At 56.5% G+C, this 24,326-nt stretch overlaps 1 protein-coding gene across 1 annotated transcript in view; it reads right to left on the bottom strand.

The window, feature by feature from the left end:
• Positions 1–1,508: 1,508 nt before the first annotated feature.
• The window catches only part of LOC136046493 (chromodomain-helicase-DNA-binding protein 8-like), a gene marked incomplete at both ends in the record, with an annotated part of 41,454 nt that continues 18,636 nt past the window's right edge, over positions 1,509–24,326 (bottom strand). The window contains 14 exon segments of the mRNA XM_065733078.1: positions 1,509–1,623; positions 1,741–1,844; positions 3,367–3,456; positions 4,596–4,752; positions 4,836–5,035; positions 8,129–8,331; positions 8,421–8,531; positions 8,628–8,719; positions 8,722–8,806; positions 10,630–10,797; positions 13,354–13,549; positions 17,773–17,986; positions 20,302–20,557; positions 21,996–22,139. Coding sequence (XP_065589150.1) covers positions 1,509–1,623; positions 1,741–1,844; positions 3,367–3,456; positions 4,596–4,752; positions 4,836–5,035; positions 8,129–8,331; positions 8,421–8,531; positions 8,628–8,719; positions 8,722–8,806; positions 10,630–10,797; positions 13,354–13,549; positions 17,773–17,986; positions 20,302–20,557; positions 21,996–22,139 — 2,135 coding nt within the window.

The following is a 24,326-nucleotide window of genomic DNA, read 5'->3' as shown; positions in this document are numbered from 1 at the left end:
CTTATGGGGCCGGGGGCCACTTATGGGGCCAGGAACAACATCATAGGTTTGAAGGCATCTCAAGAGCTTTGGGGACACGGAGTTATGGGATTCAGGGCCACATTTATGGGGTCCTCGACGTAGTTATGGGGCCTGGCGACACAGTTAAGGACTTAGGGGTCGCAGCTATGGGGCCAGAGGTCACTTATGGGGCCAGGCATCACTTATGGGGCCAGGAACATCCATATAGGGCTGAGGGCATCTCGAGAGCTTTGGGGACACGGAGTTATGGCATTCAGGGCCAGATTTATGGGGTCCTTGACGTAGTTATGGGGCCCGGGGACCCAGATAAGGACTTAGGGGTCGCAGCTATGGGGCCAGGGGTCACTTATGGGGCCAGGCATCACTTATGGGGCCAGGAACATCCTTATCAAGTTGAAGGCATCTCAAGAGCTTTGTGGACACAGAGTTACGGGATTCAGGGCCACCTTTATGGGGTCCTCGACGTAGTTATGGGGCCCGGGGACCCAGATAAGGACTTAGGGGTCGCAGCTATGGGGCCAGGGGTCACTTATGGGGCCAGGCATCACTTATGGGGCCAGAAACATCCTTATCAACTTGAAGGCATCTCGAGAGCTTTGGGACATGGAGTTATGGGATTCAGGGCCACATTTATGGGGTCCTCGACGTAGTTATGGGGCCCGGGGACCCAGATAAGGACTTAGGGGTCGCAGCTAAGGGGCCAGGGGACACTTATGGGGCCAGGCATCACTTATGGGGCCAGAAACATCCATATAGGGCTGAGGGCATCTCGAGAGCTTTGGGGACACGGAGTTATGGCATTCAGGGCCACATTTATGGGGTCCTCAACGTAGTTATGGGGCCCGGGGACCCAGATAAGGACTTAGGGGTCGCAGCTATGGGGCCAGGGGACACTTATGGGGCCAGGCATCACTTATGGGGCCAGGGGACACTTATGGGGCCAGAAACATCCTTATAGGGCTGAGGGCATCTCGAGAGCCTTGGGGACACGGAGTTATGGGATTCAGGGCCAAATTTATGGGGTCCTCGACGTAGTTATGGGGCCCGGGGACCCAGATAAGGACTTAGGGGTCGCAGCTATGGGGCCAGGGGACACTTATGGGGCCGGGGACACTTATGGGGCCAGGAACATCCTTATCAAGTTGAAGGCATCTCGAGAGCTTTGGGGACACGGAGTTATGGGATTCAGGGCCACATTTATGGGGTCCTCGATGTAGTTATGGGGCCCGGGGACCCAGATAAGGACTTAGGGGTCGCAGCTATGGGGCCAGGGGACACTTATGGGGCCAGGCATCACTTATGGGGCCAGGAACATCCATATAGGGCTGAGGGCATCTCGAGAGCTTTCGGGACACGGAGTTATGGGATTCAGGGCCACATTTATGGGGTCCTCGACGTAGTTATGGGGCCCGGGGACCCAGATAAGGACTTAGGGGTCGCAGCTATGGGGCCGGGGGCCACTTATGGGGCGTGGGCGCCCCACAGACCCGTCTCCCCCGTCCAGACGCTGCTCGGCGGCGACGGCTTTCTCATCGGGCCCTCCGACCTTCCCCAGGAAGCACAGAGCGGGATCGGCGCGCATCGTGTTGTACTTCTCGTAACCTACGGGCGAACCCCAACATCGACGCCCCGCACCCCAAAATATTGCGACCCCCCAAAAGGTTTGGGGTCCGGGGGGGGGGGGGGTCGGGACTTGGGGGGCTGGGGGGGGGGACGTACCGTGCTTGAAGACCCCGATGAGGAGGGATTTGTCGGCCTCGGCGTCCCACCACGGAGTGGGGACCTCCAGCTGCTCCACCAATGGGAACCAGATGTCCAGCTCGCTGTGGGGCGGGGGAGAGGGTCGGGGGGGACCCCAAAATTGGGGGGGGGACCCCAAAATTAAGGGGAGGGGGGGGGGGGCTGGGGGACCCTGGAAATGGAAGGGGGGGGGGGAGGGTTTGGAATAGGATGGAGGGATCGGGAATGGGGGGGGAGGAATGCAGGACCACGAATTGGGGCTGGGGGACCCCGAAATTGGGGGATGGGGGACCCCAAAAGTGGGGGGAGGGGGGGGAGGGGTTCTGGATGGGGGGGAGGACATTAGGACCCCCAAATTGGGGCTGGGGGACCCCAAAATTGGGGCTGGGGGACCTGAAAATGGGGGTGGAGGACCTCAGGACCCCAGAATTGGGGCTGGGGGACCCCGAAATTGGGGGATGGGGGACCCCAAAAGTGGGGGGATGGGGGGGAGGGGTTCTGGATGGGGGGGGAGGACATTAGGACCCCCAAATTGGGGATGGGGGACCCCAGAATTGAGGCTGGGGGACCCCAACATTGGGGCTGGGGGACCTGAAAATGGGGGTGGAGGACCTCAGGACCCCAAATTGGGGCTGGGGGACCCCAAAATTGGGGGATGGGGGACCCCAAAAGTGTGGGGTTGGGAGGAGGAGGGGTTCTGGATGGGGGGGGAGGACCTCAGGACCCCCAAACTGGGGCTGGGGGACCCCAAAATTGGGGCTGGGGGACCTGAAAATGGGGGTGGAGGACCTCAGGACCCCAAATTGGGGCTGGGGGACCCCAAAAGTGGGGGGCTGGGAGGAGGAGGGGTTCTGGATGGGGGGGGAGGACCTCAGGACCCCCAAACTGGGGCTGGGGGACCCCAAAAATGGGGGGCTGGGGGGGGGAGGGGTTCTGAATGGGGGTGGAGGACATCAGCACCCCAAAATTGGGGCTGGGGGACCTCGGGACCCCAAAATTGGGTTGGAGGACCTCAGACCCCAAACTGGGTCTGGGGGACCCCAAAAATGGGGGGCTGGGGGGGGGGGAGGGGTTCTGAATGGGGGTGGAGGACCTCAGGACCCCCAAATTGGGGCTGGGGGACCCCAAAATTGGGGGGCGGGGGGGGGGGAGGGGTTCTGAATGGGGGTGGAGGACATCAGCACCCCAAAATTGGGGCTGGGGGACCCCAAAATTGGGTTGGAGGACCTCAGACCCCAAACTGGGTCTGGGGGACCCCAAAAATGGGGGGCTGGGGGGGGGGGGAGGGGTTCTGAATGGGGGTGGAGGACATCAGCACCCCAAAATTGGGGCTGGGGGACCCCAAAATTGGGGGGCTGGGGGGGGGAGGGATTCTGAACGGGGCTGGAGGACCTCAGGACCCCCAAATTGGGGCTGGGGGACCCCAAAATTGGGGGGCTGGGGGGGGGGGAGGGGTTCTGAACGGGGCTGGAGGACCTCAGGACCCCAAATTGGGTCTGGGGGGGGACCTGAAATCGGGGCCCAAGGACCCCGAATTAGGACGGGGGGGGGTAGAGGGGGGGGGGACCCCGAAATGGGAGCGGGGGGACCCCAAAAGTTCCTCACCTGGCCGGGACCCCCGCCAGCACCTTGTCGGCCTGCTCCCCGATCACCTCGTGCCGCAGGAAGTACAGCAACCGCACCCGCAGCAGCACCCTGGGCACCCCAAAATGGCATCGGGGGGGGACCCCAAAATGGCATCGGGGGGGGACACCCCAAAATGGCATCGGGGGGGACCCCAGAATGGCATTGGGGGGGGGGACCCAATATGGCATCGGGGGGGACCCCAAAATGGCATCGGGGGGGGGACCCCAAAATGGCATCGGGGGGGGGGGACCCAATATGGCATCGGGGGGGGACCCCAATATGGCATCGGGGGGGGGGGACCCAATATGGCATCGGGGGGGGGGACCCCAAAATGGCATCGGGGGGGAGACCCCAATATGGCATCGGGGGGGGACCCCAAAATGGAATCGGGGGGGACCCCAGAATGGCATCGGGGGGGGGACCCCAAAATGGCATCGGGGGGGACCCCAGAATGGCATCGGGGGGGGACCCCAGAATGGCATTGGGGGGGGGGGGGGACCCAATATGGCATCGGGGGGTGGGACCCAATATGGCATCGGGGGGGGGGGACCCAAAATGGCATCGGGGGGGGGGGACCCAAAATGGCATCGGGGGGGACCCCAGAATGGCATCGGGGGGGGGACCCCAAAATGGCATCTCGGGGGGGGACCCCATAGATATGGGGACCCTGAGGAGAAGACCCCATAGATAAGGGGACCCCAAAGAGAAGAACCCAAAAGATAAGGGGACCCCAAAAAAACTCAACAGATGAGGGGACCCCAAAAGAACCCAACAGATGAGGGGACCCCAAAAAAACCCAACAGATGAGGGGACCCCAAAAAGAAAACCCAACAGATGAGGGGACCCCAAAGAGAAAACCCAACAGATGAGGGGACCCCAAAGAGAAAACCCAACAGATAAGGGGACCCCAAAAAAACCCAACAGATGAGGGGACCCCAAAAGAACTCAACAGATGAGGGGACCCCAAAAAACCCAACAGATGAGGGGACCCCAAAAAGAAAACCCAACAGATACGGATCCCCAAGAAGAACTCAACAGATGAGGGGACCCCAAAAAAACTCAACAGATAAGGGGACCCCAAAGAGAAAACCCTATAGATAAGGGGACCCCAAAGAGAAAACCCCACAGATAAGGGCACCCCGAGAAGAAAAGCCCCCGGACACGGGACGTGGGGCGGATTTGGGGTACCCGGTGCGCCCCGAGCTCACTTGTTGCACTGATGCTTGAGGTGCTTCTTGTAGCTCTCGTCCTGGAACAGCGTGTCGGGGTTGTACTTGCGGATCCACTCCGCCTTATGGACGTCGAAAGCGTTTTGGGATTTCACCTTCTTCCCTTTCCGCCCCCGAGGGACGGGGATGGAGAGCCCTGCAGGAGAAAAGGGCTCTCAGCAAGAGACCCCCCCCCCAAAAAAAAAAAGAGGGTCCCGCCCCACAAGTGGGGGGCCTCACCGGAGTGGTTCTGCAGCTCCTTGGCCTTGCCGTTCTCGTTAGGGCTGATGAGGTCCCAAATGAAGGCCTTGATGCTCTCGTCGCCGCGGTAGTGGAGGAGGCAGTAGACCAAGATGGCTCGGCAGATGGTTTCCACGTCGCGCTCCGAAAGGCGTCGCTTGAAACGTCCGTGGGAGAGGATCTCGCGCCAACGACCCCAACTGGTGGGGGGGAAAAAGGGGGGACGGGGTTATGGGGTGCGGGGGGGGCCCGGGGGTCGCGAGTTGGGGGGGGGGAGAAGAAGAGGTCAAAAATGGGGCTCGGTTCACGAAGAGTCGCTCGGGGTGGGCGTCAAAGTGGTGATTTAAGTCCAATATCTCCTCAGGGTTGGCATCAAAATGGATTTGAACCCAATATCTCCTCAGGGTTGGCACCAAAATGGTGATTTAAATCCAATATCTCCTCAGGGTTGGCACCAAAATGGATTTAAAATCAAATATCTCCTCAGGGTTGGCATCAAAATGGTGATTTAAGTCCAATATCTCCTCAGGGTTGGCACCAAAATGGATTTGAACCCAAATATCTCTTCATGGTTGGCATCAAAATGGTGATTTAATCCAAATATCTCCTCAGGGTTGGCACCAAAATGGATTTGAACCCAATATCTCCTCAGGGTTGGCATCAAAATGGATTTTAACCCAATATCTCCTCAGGGTTGGCATCAAAATGGATTTTAACCAATATCTCCTCAGGGTTGGCACCAAAATGGATTTAAAATGCAATATCTCCTCATGGTTGGCATCAAAATGGTGATTTAAATCCAATATCTCCTCAGGGTTGGCACCAAAATGGATTTGAACCCAATATCTCCTCAGGGTTGGCATCAAAATGGATTTAAAATCAAATATCTCCTCATGGTTGGCATCAAAATGGATTTAAAATCAAATATCTCCTCATGGTTGGCATCAAAATGGATTTAAAATCAAATATCTCCTCAGGGTTGGCATCAAAATGGATTTGAACCCAATATCTCTTCAGGGTTGGCATCAAAATGGTGATTTAAGTCCAATATCTCCTCAGGGTTGGCATCAAAATGGTGATTTAAATCAAATATCTCCTCAGGGTTGGCATCAAAATGGATTTGAACCCAATATCTCCTCAGGGTTGGCACCAAAATGGATTTGAACCCAATATCTCCTCAGGGTTGGCATCAAAATGGATTTGAACCCAATATCTCCTCATGGTTGGCATCAAAATGGATTTTGACCCAAATATCTCCTCAGGGTTGGCATCAAAATGGTGATTTAAATCAAATATCCCCTCAGGGTTGGCATCAAAATGGATTTAAAATCAAATATCTCCTCAGGGTTGGCACCAAAATGGATTTGAACCCAATATCTCCTCAGGGTTGGCACCAAAATGGATTTGAACCCACTCAATTTTCATCGGGATCTCAGCCCCCAAAACCCCATAATTTGGTCCCACCCATAGACCAGGACACATTTTGTCTCTCCCACTCAATTTTCATCGGGATTTCAGCCCCAAAAACCCCATAATGTCGTCCCACCCGTAGACCACGACGTATTTTGTCTCTCCCACTCAATTTTCATCGGGATTTCAGCCCCAAAAACCCCACAAGGTGCTCCCACCCGTAGACCAGGACGTGTTTCTCCCCAAAAAACCCTACAAGTTGGTCCCACCCGTAGACCAGGACACATTTTGTCTCTCCCACTCAATTTTCATCGGGATCTCAGCCCCAAAAACCCCATAAGTTGGTCCCACCCGTAGACCACGACATATTTTGTCTCTCCCACCCAATTTTCATCGGGATTTCAGCCCCAAAAACCCCACAAGGTGGACCCACCCGTAGACCAGTACGTGTTTCTCCCAAAAAACCCTATAAGTTGGTCCCACCCGTAGACCACGACATATTTTGTCTCTCCCACTCAATTTTCATCGGGATTTCAGCCCCAAAAACCCCATAAGTTGGTCCCACCCGTAGACCACGGCATATTTTGTCTCTCCCACCCAATTTTCATCGGGATTTCAGCCCCAATAACCCCACAAGGTGGTCCCACCCGTAGACCAGGACGTGTTTCTCCCCAAAAAACCCCATAAGTTGGTCCCACCCGTAGACCACGACATATTTTGTCTCTCCCACTCAATTTTCATCGGGATCTCAGCCCCACAAACCCCATAATTTGGACCCACCCGTAGACCAGGAGGTGTTTCTCCCCAAAAAACCCCATAAGTTGGTCCCACCCGTAGACCACGACGTATTTTGTCTCTCCCACTCAATTTTCATCGGGATTTCAGCCTCAAAAACCCTATAACACGATCCCGCACATAGACCAGGACGTGTTTCTCCCCAAAAACCCCATAAGTTGGTCCCACCCGTAGACCATGACATATTTTGTCTCTCCCACTCAATTTTCATCGGGATTTCAGCCCCAAAAACCCTATAAGTTGGTCCCACCCGTAGACCACGACATATTTTGTCTCTCCCACTCAATTTTCATCGGGATCTCAGCCCCAAAAACCCTACAAGGTGCTCCCACCCGTAGACCAGGACGTGTTTCTCCCCAAAAAACCCCATAATGTCGTCCCACCCGTAGACCACGACATATTTTGTCTCTCCAACTCAATTTTCATGGGGATTTCAGCCCCAAAAACCCTATAAGTTGGTCCCACCCGTAGACCATGACATATTTTGTCTCTCCCACTCAATTTTCATCGGGATTTCAGCCCCAAAAACCCTATAAGTTGGTCCCACCCGTAGACCACGACATATTTTGTCTCTCCCACTCAATTTTCATCGGGATCTCAGCCCCAAAAACCCTACAAGGTGCTCCCACCCGTAGACCAGGACGTGTTTCTCCCCAAAAAACCCCATAATGTCGTCCCACCCGTAGACCACGACATATTTTGTCTCTCCAACTCAATTTTCATGGGGATTTCAGCCCAAAAACCCTATAAGTTGGTCCCACCCGTAGACCACGACGTATTTTGTCTCTCCCACTCAATTTTCATCGGGATCTCAGCCCCAAAAACCCCATAAGTTGGTCCCACCCGTAGACCACGACATATTTTGTCTCTCCCACCCAATTTTCATCGGGATTTCAGCCCCAAAAACCCTACAAGGTGCTCCCACCCGTAGACCAGGACACATTTTGTCTCTCCCACTCAATTTTCATCGGGATTTCAGCCCAAAAACCCTATAAAACAATCCCACCTGTAGACCACGACATATTTTGTCTCTTCCACCCAATTTTCATCGGGATCTCAGCCCCAAAAACCCCATAAGTTGGACCCACCCGTAGACCAGGAGGTGTTTCTCCACGCGGAAGCAGTCGGTGCGGCCGTAGACGACGCCATGCTGCCGCTCGTGCCGTCGCGATCGCGGTTTCTCCTCGTCGTCGCTCTCCAGGTCGGAGAACTCCACCAGGTCATCGTCCCTCAACGTGCTGAAGTGGCGGGTCTGCTTGCGGACGCGCGGCGTGTCGATCACCAGGTTGTTCTGCCCCCCCAAAAAACAAAACACCCCACATTCAGCTTTTTCGCCCCAAAATCCGAGCTCTGCTCCCACCCGTCCGGAGCATCGCTCACTTTGCTGTTGAGAAGATCCAGATCCAGGTCGGCTTTCTTGGCCCATTTCTGCCAAAAATTGGGGTCGTCCAAGGCGATGTCGGTGCGGTTTTCCGACGCCACGAAGCTCGCCTAGAACCGAGACCTCCACCGTTGACCCGAGACCCCCCCCCCCCAAAAAAGGCGATGGGAAAATGGGGGTAACAGGAAAGGATTTTGGGGGTGAACCTTGGCAAAAGTGGAGCCCTTCCCCTCGCTCTCGATGGTGATGGTGGTGGTGCGGCGCAGAAGGATTTGGTCGATGTCTTCCTCGCAGAATTGGAGCCTTCGTCGTCCTCTTCCATGATGGCGGCGTAGGCGCCCTTGCGGAGGAGGTCCTCGATCTCCTTCTTGGAGAACTGTTGGATCTTTGGGGTGAAAAGGATTGGGGGGGACGGGGGGGGATTAGGGGGGGCTTGGGGGGGGGGATTAGGGGGGGCTTGGGGGTCGTCCCAGCCAAAAAACGCAACTCGGAAAAACCCAAAGGTGGGGTCTGCACCCCACGTTTCTCCTGGAGAACCCCAAAAATGGGGATCTACACTCAAGTTTTTCTTGGGGGACCTCAAAAATTGGGATCTTCACTCAAGTTTTTCTTGGGGGACCTCAAAATTTGGGGTCTTCACCCAAGTTCCTCTTGGAAACCCCAAAAATGGGGATCTACACTCAAGTTTTTCTTGGGGGGACCCCAAAAATTGGGATCTACACTCAAGTTTCCCTTGGAGAACCCCAAAAATTGGAATCTTCTCTCAAGTTTTCCTTGGGGGACCCCAAAACTTGGGATCTTCACCCAAGTTCCTCTTGGAGAACCCCAAAACTTGGGATCTTCACCCAAGTTTTTCTTGAGGGACCCCAAAACTTGGGATCTTCACTCAAGTTCCTCTTAGAAAACCCCAAAACTTGGGATCTTCACTCAAGTTTTTCTTGGGGGACCCCAAAACTTGGGATCTTTACCCAAGTTTTTCTTGGGGGACCCCAAAACTTGGGATCTTCACTCAAGTTCCTCTTGGAGAACCCCAAAACTTGGGATCTTCACCCAAGTTCCTCTTGGAGAACCCCAAAACTTGGGATCTTTACCCAAGTTTTCCTTGGGGAACCCCAAAATTTGGATCTTTACCCAAGTTCTTCCTGAGTAACCCCAAAACTTGGGAACTTCACCCAAGTTCCTCTTGGAGAACCCCAAAAATTGGAATCTTCTCTCAAGTTTCCCTTTGGGAACCCCAAAATTTGGGGTCTTCACCCAAGTTCCTCTTAGAAAACCCCAAAACTTGGGATCTTCACCCAAGTTTTCCTTGGGGAACCCCAAAATTTGGATCTTTACCCAAGTTCTTCCTGAGTAACCCTAAAACTTGGGATCTACACTCAAGTTCCTCTTGGGGGACCCCAAAACTTGGGATCTTTACCCAAGTTTTTCTTGGGGGACCCCAAAACTTGGGATCTTTACCCAAGTTTTTCTTGGGGGACCCCAAAACTTGGGATCTTCACTCAAGTTCCTCTTGGAGAACCCCAAACTTGGGATCTTCACCCAAGTTCCTCTTGGGGGACCCCAAAACTTGGGATCTTTACCCAAGTTTTCCTTGGGGAACCCCAAAATTTGGATCTTTACCCAAGTTCTTCCTGAGTAACCCTAAAACTTGGGATCTACACTCAAGTTCCTCTTGGGGGACCCCAAAACTTGGGATCTTTACCCAAGTTTTTCTTGGGGGACCCCAAAATTTGGGATCTTCACTCAAGTTCCTCTTGGAGAACCCCAAACTTGGGATCTTCACCCAAGTTCCTCTTGGGGGACCCCAAAACTTGGGATCTTCACCCAAGTTCCTCTTGGAAACCCCAAAACTTGGGATCTACACTCAAGTTCCTCTTAGAAAACCCCAAAACTTGGGATCTTCACCCAAGTTCCTCTTGGAGAACCCCAAAACTTGGGATCTACACTCAAGTTCCTCTTGGAAGACCCCAAAATTTGGGAACTTCACCCAAGTTCCTCTTGGAGAACCCCAAAACTTGGGATCTTCACCCAAGTTTTTCTTGAGGGACCCCAAAACTTGGGATCTTCACCCAAGTTCCCCTTAGAAACCCCAAAACTCGCATCTTCAACCCCCGCCTTCCCCAATAACCCCAGAACGCCAACATTTCCAGCGGGAGAACCCCGAATTCGGGGGTCCCCTCACCCCGTTTCCCCCCGAGGACGCCTCACCCCGGCGATGTTGCCCTCGCGGCCGCTCATGGACTGCAGCACGGCCTTGTCCAGGCCCAGTTTGAGGCTGGCTTTGTCGAACATCTCCCTCTCGTAGGAGTTGCGCGTGATGAGGCGGTAGACCTTCACCGCTTTGCTCTGCCCGATGCGGTGGCACCGCGCCTGCGCCTGCGGACGCAACCGAAAGGGGTCGGGGGGCGGATGTGGGGGCACGGGAACCCGTCCCCGACGGAGCCCCGAAAGCAAGGGGGTGTGGGGATGGTGGCTACGTTGGGGGGCCGTCAAGAGGGAGAGGAGCGAGGATGAAGTGGGGTCTGTGGGGCGAGGAAGATGAAATCCCATTGAGGGGGTACCGAAATCCCATTGGAGTGGGGTCAGAAAGACGAAATCCCATTGAGGGGGCACCGAAATCCCATCGGAGTGGGGTCAGAAACACGAAATCCCATTGAGGGAGCACCGAAATCCCATTGGAGTGGGGTGAGGAAGATGAAATCCCATTGAGGGGGCACCGAAATCCCACTGGAGTGGGGTCAGTGGGGCCAGGAAGACGAAATCCCATTGAGGGGGCACCGAAATCCCATTGGAGTGGGGTCAGTGGGGCCAGGAAGAAGAAATCCCATTGAGTTGGAGTCAAGGGGGACCCCAAAACCCACCAAGATGGCATCAAGGGGACCCCAAACCCCAAGATATCATCAAGGGGACCCCAAATCCCACTAAGATATCATCAAGGGGACCCCAAACATCATCAAGGGGACCCCAAACTCCAAGATATCATCAAGGGGACCCCAAACTCCTCCAAGATGGCGTCAAGGGGACCCCAAACATCATCAAGGGGACCCCAAACCCCAAGATATCATCAAGGGGACCCCAAACTCCTCCAAGATGGCGTCAAGGGGACCCCAAACATCGTCAAGGGGACCCCAAACCCCAAGATATCATCAAGGGGACCCCAAACTCCTCCAAGATGGCGTCAAGGGGACCCCAAACCCCAAGATATCATCAAGGGGACCCCAAACTCCTCCAAGATGGTGTCAAGGGGACCCCAAACCCCAAGATATCATCAAGGGGACCCCAAACCCCATGATATCATCAAGGGGACCCCAAACTCCAAGATATCATCAAGGGGACCCCAAACTCCTCCAAGATGGCGTCAAGGGGACCCCAAACCCCAAGATATCATCAAGGGGACCCCAAACTCCTCCAAGATGGCGTCAAGGGGACCCCAAACCCCAAGATATCATCAAGGGGACCCCAAACCCCAAGATATCATCAAGGGGACCCCAAACCCCATGATATCATCAAGGGGACCCCAAACTCCTCCAAGATGGCGTCAAGGGGACCCCAAACCCCAAGATATCATCAAGGGGACCCCAAACTCCTCCAAGATGGCGTCAAGGGGACCCCAAACCCACCATGACATCACCAAGGGGACCCCAAACCCCACCAAGACAACACCAAGGGGACCCCAAACCCCAAGATATCATCAAGGGGACCCCAAACTCCTCCAAGATGGCGTCAAGGGGACCCCAAACCCCAAGATATCATCAAGGGGACCCCAAACTCCTCCAAGATGGCGTCAAGGGGACCCCAAACCCCAAGATATCATCAAGGGGACCCCAAACTCCTCCAAGATGGTGTCAAGGGGACCCCAAACCCCAAGATATCATCAAGGGGACCCCAAACTCCTCCAAGATGGCGTCAAGGGGACCCCAAACATCATCAAGGGGACCCCAAACCCCACCATGACATCACCAAGGGGACCCCAAACCCCACCAAGACAACACCAAGGGGACCCCAAACCCCAAGATATCATCAAGGGGACCCCAAACTCCAATATATCATCAATTGGACCCCAAACTCCTCCAAGATGGCGTCAAGGGGACCCCAAACCCCAAGATATCATCAAGGGGACCCCAAATCCCACTAAGATATCATCAAGGGGACCCCAAACATCATCAAGGGGACCCCAAACCCCACCAAGACAACACCAAGGGGACCCCAAACCCCAAGATATCATCAATTGGACCCCAAACCCCAAGATATCATCAAGGGGACCCCAAACTCCTCCAAGATGGCGTCAAGGGGACCCCAAACATCATCAAGGGGACCCCAAACATCATCAAGGGGACCCCAAACATCATCAAGGGGACCCCAAACCCCAAGATATCATCAATTGGACCCCAAACCCCAAGATATCATCAAGGGGACCCCAAACTCCTCCAAGATGGCGTCAAGGGGACCCCAAACCCCAAGATATCATCAAGGGGACCCCAAACTCCTCCAAGATGGCGTCAAGGGGACCCCAAACATCATCAAGGGGACCCCAAACCCCAAGATATCATCAAGGGGACCCCAAACCCCACCATGACATCACCAAGGGGACCCCAAACCCCACCAAGACAACACCAAGGGGACCCCAAACCCCAAGATATCATCAATTGGACCCCAAACCCCAAGATATCATCAAGGGGACCCCAAACTCCTCCAAGATGGCGTCAAGGGGACCCCAAACATCATCAAGGGGACCCCAAACATCATCAAGGGGACCCCAAACCCCACCATGACATCACCAAGGGGACCCCAAACCCCACCCAGACGCCGTCGACACCAACCCCAAGACCCCATGAGAACCAAACCCCCGGAGACCCCGAACCCCACGCCCTACAGACGCAGGACCCACGTCCGCGTCCGTCCGTCCCCCCAGGGATGGGATCCCCCCCAAACCTGGAGGTCGTTTTGGGGGTTCCAGTCGGAGTCGAAGATGATGCAGGTGTCGGCGGCCGTCAGGTTGATCCCGAGCCCGCCCGCCCGCGTGCACAGCAGGAACACGAAGCGGTCCGAGTCCGCTTTGCTGAAGCGGTCGATGGCGGCCTGGCGCAGGTTGCCCCGCACGCGGCCGTCGATCCGCTCGTAGAGGTACCTCCAAAAGCAGAGAAAAAATCCCAAATGTGGGGCGGGATTTCAGGGGGAGACCCTCCAAGGGAGGTTGGGGGTCGAGGCGGCCCTGTGCGGGAGGATGGTCCCACAAATCCCGACCTGGGTGGTTATATTGACCCCAAAACCCAACGCGGGGCAGCTTGCTGACCCCAAAACCCAACGTGTGGGGCCTCACCGACCCCACAACCCAACAGACATGACCACAGACCCCAAAACCCAACGTGTGGGGCCTCACAGACCCCAAAACCCAACGTGTGGGGCCTCACCGACCCCACAACCCAACAGACATGACCCCACAGACCCCAAAACCCAACGTGTGGGGCCTCACCGAACCCAAAACCCAACAGACATGACCACAGACCCCAAAACCCAACGTGTGGGGCCTCACCGACCCCAAAACCCAACAGACATGACCACAGACCCCAAAACCCAACGTGTGGGGCCTCACCGACCCCAAAACCCAACAGACATGACCACAGACCCCAAAACCCAACGTGTGGGGCCTCACCGACCCCAAAACCCAACAGACATGACCCCACAGACCCCAAAACCCAACGTGTGGGGCCTCACCGACCCCAAAACCCAACAGACATGACCACAGACCCCAAAACCCAACGTGTGGGGCCTCACCGACCCCACAACCCAACAGACATGACCACAGACCCCAAAACCCAACGTGTGGGGCCTCACCGACCCCAAAACCCAACAGACATGACCACAGACCCCAAAACCCAACGTGTGGGGCCTCACCGACCCCACAACCCAACAGACATGACCACAGACCCCAAAACCCAACGTGTGGGGCCTCACCGACCCCACAACCCAACAGACATGACCACAGACCCCAAAACCCAACGTGTGGGGCCTCACCGACCCCAAAACCCAACAGACATGACCACAGACCCCAAAACCCAACGTGTGGGGCCTCACCGACCCCAAAACCCAACAGACATGACCAGAGACCCCAAAACCCAATGTGTGGGGCCTCACCGACCCCACAACCCAACAGACATGACCAGAGACCCCAAAACCCAACGTGTGGGGCCTCACCGACCCCAAAACCCAACATGTGGGATCCCAACCCCAAAAACCCAACAGACCATGACCCCACAGACCCCAAAACCCAACGTGTTGGATCCCACCACCCCCAAAACCCAACATGTGGGATCCCACCACCCCAAAAACCCAACAGACATGACTCCACCGCCCCCAAAAACCCAACGTGTGGGATCCCACCGCCCCCAAAACCCAACGTGTGGGATCCCACCACCCCCAAAACCCAACATGTGGGATCCCACCACCCCCAAAACCCAACGTGTGGGATCCCACCACCCCCAAAACCCAACATGTGGGATCCCACCACCCCAAAAACCCAACAGACATGACCCCACAGACCCCAAAACCCAACGTGTGGGATCCCACCACCCCCAAAACCCAACATGTGGGATCCCACCACCCCCAAAACCCAACAGACATGACCCCACAGACCCCAAAACCCAATGTGTTGGATCCCAACGCCCCCAAAACCCAACGTGTGGGATCCCACCGCCCCCAAAACCCAACGTGTGGGATCCCATCGCCCCCAAAACCCAACGTGTGGGATCCCACCGCCCCAAAAACCCAACAGACATGACCCCACAGACCCCAAAACCCAACAGACATGACCCCACCACCCCCAAAACCCAACAGACATGACCCCCACCGCCCCCAAAACCCAACAGACATGACCCCACAGACCCCAAAACCCAACGTATTGGATCCCACCGCCCCCAAAACCCAATGTGTGGGATCCCACCACCCCCAAAACCCAACAGACATGACCCCACAGACCCCAAAACCCAACGTGTTGGATCCCACCGCCCCCAAAACCCAACGTGTGGGATCCCACCGCCCCCAAAACCCAACAGACATGACCCCCCAGACCCCAAAACCCAACAGCCATGACCCCACAGACCCCAAAACCCAACGTATTGGATCCCACCACCCCAAAAACCCAACAGACATGACCCCACAGACCCCAAAACCCAACGTATTGGATCCCATCGCCCCCAAAACCCAACATGTGGGATCCCACCGCCCCCAAAACCCAACAGCCATGACCCCACCACCCCCAAAACCCAACATATTGGATCCCACCGCCCCAAAAACCCAACATATTGGATCCCACCGCCCCCAAAACCCAACGTGTGGGATCCCACCACCCCCAAAACCCAACGTGTGGGATCCCACCGCCCCAAAAACCCAACAGACATGACCCCACAGACCCCAAAACCCAACAGACATGACCCCACCGCCCCCAAAACCCAACAGACATGACCCCACCGCCCCCAAAACCCAACAGACATGACCCCACAGACCCCAAAACCCAACATGTGGGATCCCACCGCCCCCAAAAACCCAATGTGTGGGATCCCACCACCCCCAAAACCCAACAGACATGACCCCACAGACCCCAAAACCCAACGTGTTGGATCCCACCGCCCCCAAAACCCAACGTGTGGGATCCCACCGCCCCCAAAACCCAACAGACATGACCCCCCAGACCCCAAAACCCAACAGCCATGACCCCACAGACCCCAAAACCCAACGTATTGGATCCCACCACCCCAAAAACCCAACAGACATGACCCCACAGACCCCAAAACCCAACGTGTTGGATCCCACCGCCCCCAAAACCCAACATGTGGGATCCCACCACCCCAAAACCCAACAGACATGACCTCACCGCCCCCAAAACCCAACGTATTGGATCCCACCGCCCCCAAAACCCAACGTGTGGGATCCCACCGCCCCCAAAACCCAACGTGTGGGATCCCACCGCCCCCAAAACCCAACAGACATGACTCCACCGCCCCCAAAACCCAACGTGTGGGATCCCACCGCCCCCAAAAACCCAAAGTGTGGGATCCCACCGCCTCCAAAACCCAACGTGTGGGATCCCACCGCCCCAAAAACCCAACAGACATGACCCCACCACCCCCAAAACCCAACATGTGGGATCCCACCACCCCAAAAACCCCAACAGACATGACCCCACAGACCCCAAAACCCAACAGACATGACCCCACAGACCCCAAAACCCAACGTCTGGGATCCCACCGCCCCCAAAACCCAAAAGACATGACCCCACAGACCCCAAAACCCAACGTGTGGGATCCCACCGCCCCCAAAACCCAACGTGTGGGATCCCACCGCCCCCAAAACCCAACAGACATGACCCCACAGACCCCAAAACCCAACGTGTGGGATCCCACCGCCCCAAAAACCCAACAGACATGACCCCACAGACCCCAAAACCCAACAGACATGACCCCACCACCCCCAAAACCCAACAGACATGACCCCACCGCCCCCAAAACCCAACAGACATGACCCCACCGCCCCCAAAACCCCAACAGACATGACCCCACAGACCCCAAAACCCAACATGTGGGATCCCACCACCCCAAAAACCCAACATGTGGGATCCCAACCCCAAAAACCCAACAGACATGACCTCACCGCCCCCAAAACCCAACGTGTTGGATCCCACCACCCCCAAAACCCAACGTGTGGGATCCCACCACCCCCAAAACCCAACAGACATGACCCCACAGACCCCAAAACCCAACGTCTGGGATCCCACCGCCCCCAAAACCCAAAAGACATGACCCCACAGACCCCAAAACCCAACGTGTGGGATCCCACCGCCCCCAAAACCCAACGTGTGGGATCCCACCGCCCCCAAAACCCAACAGACATGACCCCACAGACCCCAAAACCCAACGTGTGGGATCCCACCGCCCCAAAAACCCAACAGACATGACCCCACAGACCCCAAAACCCAACAGACATGACCCCACCACCCCCAAAACCCAACAGACATGACCCCACCGCCCCCAAAACCCAACAGACATGACCCCACCGCCCCCAAAACCCAACAGACATGACCCCACAGACCCCAAAACCCAACATGTGGGATCCCACCACCCCAAAAACCCAACATGTGGGATCCCAACCCCAAAAACCCAACAGACATGACCTCACCGCCCCCAAAACCCAACGTGTGGGATCCCACCGCCCCCAAAACCCAACATGTGGGATCCCAACCCCAAAAACCCAACAGACATGACCTCACCGCCCCCAAAAACCCAACGTGTGGGATCCCACCGCCCCCAAAACCCACCACCCGCGGCCCCAAGAACCCCAAAACCTGGGGAGGCAGACCTCTTCTGGATGAGGTAATCCTCCAGGATGTCGAGGCAGCGCACCATCTGGGAGAAGACGAGCACCTTGTGCCCCCCGGCCTTGAGTTTGGGCAGCAGCTTGTCGAGGAGCACCAGCTTCCCGGCCGAGCGCACCATGGCCTGCAGGTGGAAGTCGTGGGGCACGTGGTGGTGGCAGGAATCCCGAAATTCGGCCAGGATCTTCTCCTCGGCACCTGTGTGGGGTGGGGAGATGGGGTGAGGGGCGCCCCGAGAGCTCAAGGGCTAAGGAGACGTCGTAGAAATAAGAGCTCGGAGGGCGGAAGTGGAGTTGGAGGGGGTGGGGAGCGTTGTCCGTCTTCTCAACGCTGTTGGGGGGTGGAAAACCCGAAATCTGAAGGACTAGAGGTGGGAATCCTATAAGATTTAGGGCGTCGAAACCCAATTTGGGGGGCAGAAAACTCAAGAGGCCCCACAGAAATGGGATCGGTGGTGGTCTTGGAGAAGGTTCTCCTCCATCTTCTCAAAAACAATGGGTGCAGAGATGGAAAACCCCAAATCCCGACCCCGTAACGGATCGGAGAGGAAATCCCGTAAGATTTAGGGCATCGAAACCCAATTTGGGGGGCAGAGAAGCAAAGAAACCCTATAGATATAGGATGGGTGGTCTTGGAGAACGCTCTCCGCCATCTTGAATCCACCGGGTGGCGACGGAGAGACGGAAACCCCAAATCCCGACCCCATAATGGATCAGAGTGGAAACCCCATAAGATTTAGGGCGTCGAAACCCAATCTGGGGGGCAGAGAAGCAAAGAAACCCTATAGATATAGGATGGGTGGTCTTGGAGAACGCTCTCCGCCATCTTGAATCCACGGGGTGGCGACGGAGAGAAGGAAACCCCAAATCCCGACCCCATAACGGATCGGAGTGGAAACCCCATAAGATTTAGGGCATCGAAACCCAATTTGGGGGGCAGAGAACCAAGGAAACCCTATAGATATAGGATGGGTGGTCTTGGAGAACGCTCTCCGCCATCTTGAATCCACGGGGTGGCGACGGAGAGAAGGAAACCCCAAATCCCGACCCCATAACGGATCGGAGTGGAAACCCCATAAGATTTAGGGCGTCGAAACCCAATCTGGGGGGCAGAGAACCAAGGAAACCCTATAGAAATGGGATGGGTGGTCTTGGAGAACGCTCTCCGCCATCTTGAAGCCACCAGGCGGTGACGGAGAGACGGAAACCCCAAATCCCGACCCCATAACGGATCGGAGTGGAAACCCCATAAGATTTAGGGCGTCGAAACCCAATCTGGGGGGCAGAGAAGCAAAGAAACCCTATAGATATAGGATGGGTGGTCTTGGAGAACGCTCTCCGCCATCTTGAAGCCACCAGGCGGTGACGGAGAGACGGAAACCCCAAATCCCGACCCCATAACGGATCAGAGTGGAAACCCCATAAGATTTAGGGTGTCGAAACCAAATCTGGGGGGCAGAGAAGCAAAGAAACCCTATAGATATAGGATGGGTGGTCTTGGAGAACGCTCTCCGCCATCTTGAATCCACGAGGTGGCGACGGAGAGACGGAAACCCCAAATCCCGACCCCATAACGGATCGGAGTGGAAACCCCATAAGATTTAGGGCGTCGAAACCCAATCTGGGGGGCAGAGAAGCAAAGAAACCCTATAGAAATGGGATGGGTGGTCTTGGAGAACGCTCTCCGCCATCTTGAATCCACAAGGTGGCGACAGAGAGAGACGGAAACCCCAAATCCCGACCCCATAACGGATCGGAGTGGAAACCCCATAAGATTTAGGGTGTCGAAACCCAATTTGGGGGGCAGAGAAGCAAGGAAACCCTATAGAAATGGGATCAGTGGTCTTGGAGAACGCTCTCCGCCATCTTGAAGCCACCTGGTGGCGACGGAGAGACGGAAACCCCAAATCCCGACCCCATAACGGATCGGAGAGGAAACCCCATAAGATCTAGGGTGTCGAAACCCAATTTGGGGGGCAGAGAAGCAAAGAAACCCTATAGATATAGGATGGGTGGTCTTGGAGAACGCTCTCCGCCATCTTGAATCCACGGGGTGGCGACAGAGAGACGGAAACCCCAAATCCCGACCCCATAACGGATCGGAGTGGAAACCCCATAAGATTTAGGGCATCGAAACCCAATTTGGGGGGCAGAAAACCAAAGAAACCCTATAGATATAGGATGGGTGGTCTTGGAGAACGCTCTCCGCCATCTTGAATCCACGAGGTGGCCACAGAGAGACGGAAACCCCAAATCCCGACCCCATAACGGATCGGAGTGGAAGACCCATAAGATTTAGGGTGTTGAAACCCAATCTGGGGGGCAGAGAAGCAAAGAAACCCTATAGATATAGGATGGGTGGTCTTGGAGAACGCTCTCCGCCATCTTGAATCCACGAGGTGGCGACGGAGAGACGGAAACCCCAAATCCCGACCCCATAACGAATCGTAGCCGCCCTTTTGGGGCCGTAGGACGATTTTGGGGGTCAGCGTCCGCTTTCGGGGTGGTGCTGACCGTTGATGAGGTAGGGGTGGTTGCAGCACTTGCGCAGCTCCATCATGGTGTTGAGGAGGTTGGGCATGTTGGTGTGGCCGGCGCCCTTGGACAGGAAGGAGAAGTTCTTCTCCAAGATGGCGCGGTAGTACTTCTTCTGGATGTTGGTGAGCTCCACCTCGATGATGGTTTCCTGTTTGGGGGCCAGATTCTTCTCCACGTCTTCCTTCAGGCGGCGGAGCATCATCGGTTTCAGGATGGCCTGGAGCTTCTGGACCTGTGTGGGGTCGGAAGTTGTGGGGTTGGGGTCGGAAGTTGTGGGGTTGGGGCCGGAAGTTGTGGGGTTGGGGTCGGAAGTTGTAGGGTTGGGGACGGAAGTTGTAGGGTTGGGGACGGAAGTTGTAGGGTTGGGGACGGAAGTTGTGGGGTTGGGGACGGAAGTTGTGGGGTTGGGGACGGAAGTTGTGGGGTTGGGGACGGAAGTTGTGGGGTTGGGGCCGGAAATAATGGGGCTGGGGTCGGAAATTAAGGGGGAGGGGCCGGAAATTAAGGGGGAGGGGCCGGAAATTAAGGGGGAGGGGCCGGAAATTAAGGGGGAGGGGCCAGAAGTTATGGGGTTGAGGATGGCCTGGAGCTTCTGGACCTGTGTGGGGTCGGAAGTTATGGGGCTGGGGTCGGAAGTTGTGGGGCTGGGGTCGGAAGTTGTGGGGCTGGGGTCGGAAATAACGGGGGAGGGGCCAGAAATAATGGGGGTGGGGCAGAAATAATGGGGGTGGGGATGGCCTGGAGCTTCTGGACCTGTGTGGGGTCGGAAGTTGTGGGGTTGGGGTTGGAAGTTATGGGGTTGGGGCCGGAAGTTGTGGGGTTGGGGCCGGAAGTTGTGGGGTTGAGGATGGCCTGGAGCTTCTGGACCTGTGTGGGGTCGGAAGTTGTGGGGCTGGGGTCGGAAGTTGTGGGGCTGGGGTCGGAAGTTGTGGGGCTGGAGCCGGAAGTTATGGGGCTGGGGCCGGAAGTTATGGGGCTGGGGCCGGAAGTTATGGGGCTGGGGCCGGAAGTTATGGGGTTGAGGATGGCCTGGAGCTTCTGGACCTGTGTGGGGTCGGAAGTTGTGGGGCTGGGGTCAGAAGTTGTGGGGCTGGGGTCAGAAATGACTGGGCTGGGGTCGGAAACGACGGGGGAGGGGCCGGAAACAACAGGGGGGGCGGGGCCAGAAACAACCGGGGGGGCGGGGCCGGAAACGACGGGGGGCGGGGCCGGAAGCGACGGGGGGCGGGGCCGGAAGCGACGGGGGGGGCGGGGCCGGAAGCGACGGGGGGGGCGGGGCCGGAAGCGACGGGGGGGGCGGGGCCGGAAGCGACGGGGGGGCGGGGCCGGAAGCGACGGGGGGGGCGGGGCCGGAAGCGACGGGGGGGCGGGGCCGGAAACAACCGGGGGGGCGGGGCCGGAAGCGAAGGGGGGCGGGGGCCAGAAACGATGTGGGGGTGGGGCCGGAAGCGCCGGGGGTGGGGCCGGAAACGACAGGGGGCGGGGCCAGAAACGATGTGGGGGCGGGGCCAGAAACGACGGGGGGCGGGGCCAGAAGCGGCGGGGGGGTGGGGCCGGAAGCGACGGGGGTGGGGCCGGAAACGACAGGGGGCGGGGCCGGAAACGACGGGGGGGCGGGGCCGGAAACGACGGGGGGGGCGGGGCCGGAAACGACGGGGGGGATTGGTCACCTGCTCTTCGGTTTTGAGGTCGCCGAAGTCTTTGAGGAATTCCGCTTCCGAGGGGAACTGGGACGGCTCCAGGAAATGGAGGAGGGAGAAGAGCTCCTCCACGGTGTTCTGCAGCGGCGTTCCCGTCAGGAGGACTTTGTGCTCCTGTAACGGGGGGGGGAAAAAAAGGGGGGGATGGGGAGACCCTAAAAGACGGCCCGGGCCCCACAGGCGCCTCCAGGGATGTCTTGTAGGGCGCGGGGTGAGCGCAGACGTCCCCAAACACAACCACGATCCCATAAATTAATTGAGGACCGGAACATAGGACATGGGGCGACCCCAAATGTCCCCAAACCCAACCATGACCCCATAAATTAATTTAGGACATCCCATAAGACACAAGTTGACCCCAAATGCCCCCAGACCCAACCAAGACCCCATAAACCCACTTAGGGCCATCCCATACAACACGGGCCGACCCCAAACATCCTCAAACCCAACCAGGACCCCATAAACCCACTTAGGGCCATCCCAAAGGACACGGGACGATCCCAAACATCCCCAAACCCAACCACGATCCCATAAACCAATTTAGGACATCCCATAAGACACAAGTTGACCCCAAATGCCCCCAAACCCAACCACGATCCCATAAACCCACTTAGGGCCATCCCATAGGACACGGGATGACCCCAAACATCCCCAAACCCAACCATGACCCCATAAATTAATTTAGGACATCCCATAAGACACAAGTTGACCCCAAATGCCCCCAGACCCAACCAAGACCCCATAAACCCACTTAGGGCCATCCCAAATGACACGGGACAACCCCAAACGTCCCCAAACCCAACCAAGACCCCATAAACCCACTTAGGGCCATCCCAAATGACACGGGACGACCCCAAATGTCCCCAAACCCAACCAAGACCCCATAAACCCACTTAGGGCCATCCCAAATGACATGGGACAACCCCAAACGTCCCCAAACCCAACCAAGACCCCATAAACCCACTTAGGGCCATCCCAAATGACACGGGACGACCCCAATGTCCTCAAACCCAACCAAGACCCCATAAACCCACTCAGGGCCATCCCAAACGACACGGGACGACCCCAAATGTCCCCAGACCCAACCAAGACCCCATAAACACACTCAGGACTATACCATAGGACACGGGATGACCCCAAATGTCCCCAGACCCAACCACGATCCCATAAACCCACTTAGGAAGATCCCATAGGACACGGGATGACCTCAAACATCCCCAAACCCAACCAGGACCCCATAAATTAATTTAGGACATCCCATAAGACACAAGTTGACCCCAAATGCCCCCAGACCCAACCAAGACCCCATAAACCCACTTAGGGCCATCCCATAGGACACGGGACGACCCCAAATGTCCCCAAACCCAACCAAGACCCCATAAACCCACTTAGGACCATCCCATACAACAGTAGGATGACCCCAAATGCCCCCAAACCCAACCAAGACCCCATAAACCCACTTAGGACCATCCCAAATGACACAGGACGACCCCAAACATCCCCAAACCCAACCAAGACCCCATAAACCCACTTAGGGCCATCCCATACAACACGGGCCGACCCCAAACATCCTCAAACCCAACCAGGACCCCATAAACCCACTTAGGGCCATCCCAAAGGACACGGGACGATCCCAAACATACCCAAACCCAACCACGACCCCATAAACCAATTTAGGACCATCCCATAAGACACAAGTTGACCCCAAATGCCCCAAACCCAACCACGATCCCATAAACCCACTTAGGGCCATCCCATAGGACACGGGATGACCCCAAACATCCCCAAACCCAACCATGACCCCATAAATTAATTTAGGACATCCCATAAGACACAAGTTGACCCCAAATGCCCCCAGACCCAACCAAGACCCCATAAACCCACTTAGGGCCATCCCAAATGACACGGGACAACCCCAAACGTCCCCAAACCCAACCAAGACCCCATAAACCCACTTAGGGCCATCCCAAATGACACGGGACGACCCCAAATGTCCCCAAACCCACCAAGACCCCATAAACCCACTTAGGGCCATCCCAAAGGACACGGGACGACCCAAACGTCCCAAACCCAACCAAGACCCCATAAACCCACTTAGGGCCATCCCAAATGACACGGGACGACCCCAATGTCCTCAAACCCAACCAAGACCCCATAAACCCACTCAGGGCCATCCCAAACGACACGGGACGACCCCAAATGTCCCCAGACCCAACCAAGACCCCATAAACACACTCAGGACTATACCATAGGACACGGGATGACCCCAAATGTCCCCAGACCCAACCACGATCCCATAAA

The sequence above is a fragment of the Cyrtonyx montezumae genome, unplaced genomic scaffold (assembly GCF_038088225.1).
Source record: "Cyrtonyx montezumae isolate F1298 unplaced genomic scaffold, pur_monq_1.0 scaffold_161, whole genome shotgun sequence".
Taxonomy (NCBI): Eukaryota; Metazoa; Chordata; class Aves; order Galliformes; family Odontophoridae; genus Cyrtonyx; species Cyrtonyx montezumae.
Note: the sequence above shows the minus strand (reverse complement) of the source record. Positions and strands in the feature narration are given on the sequence as shown.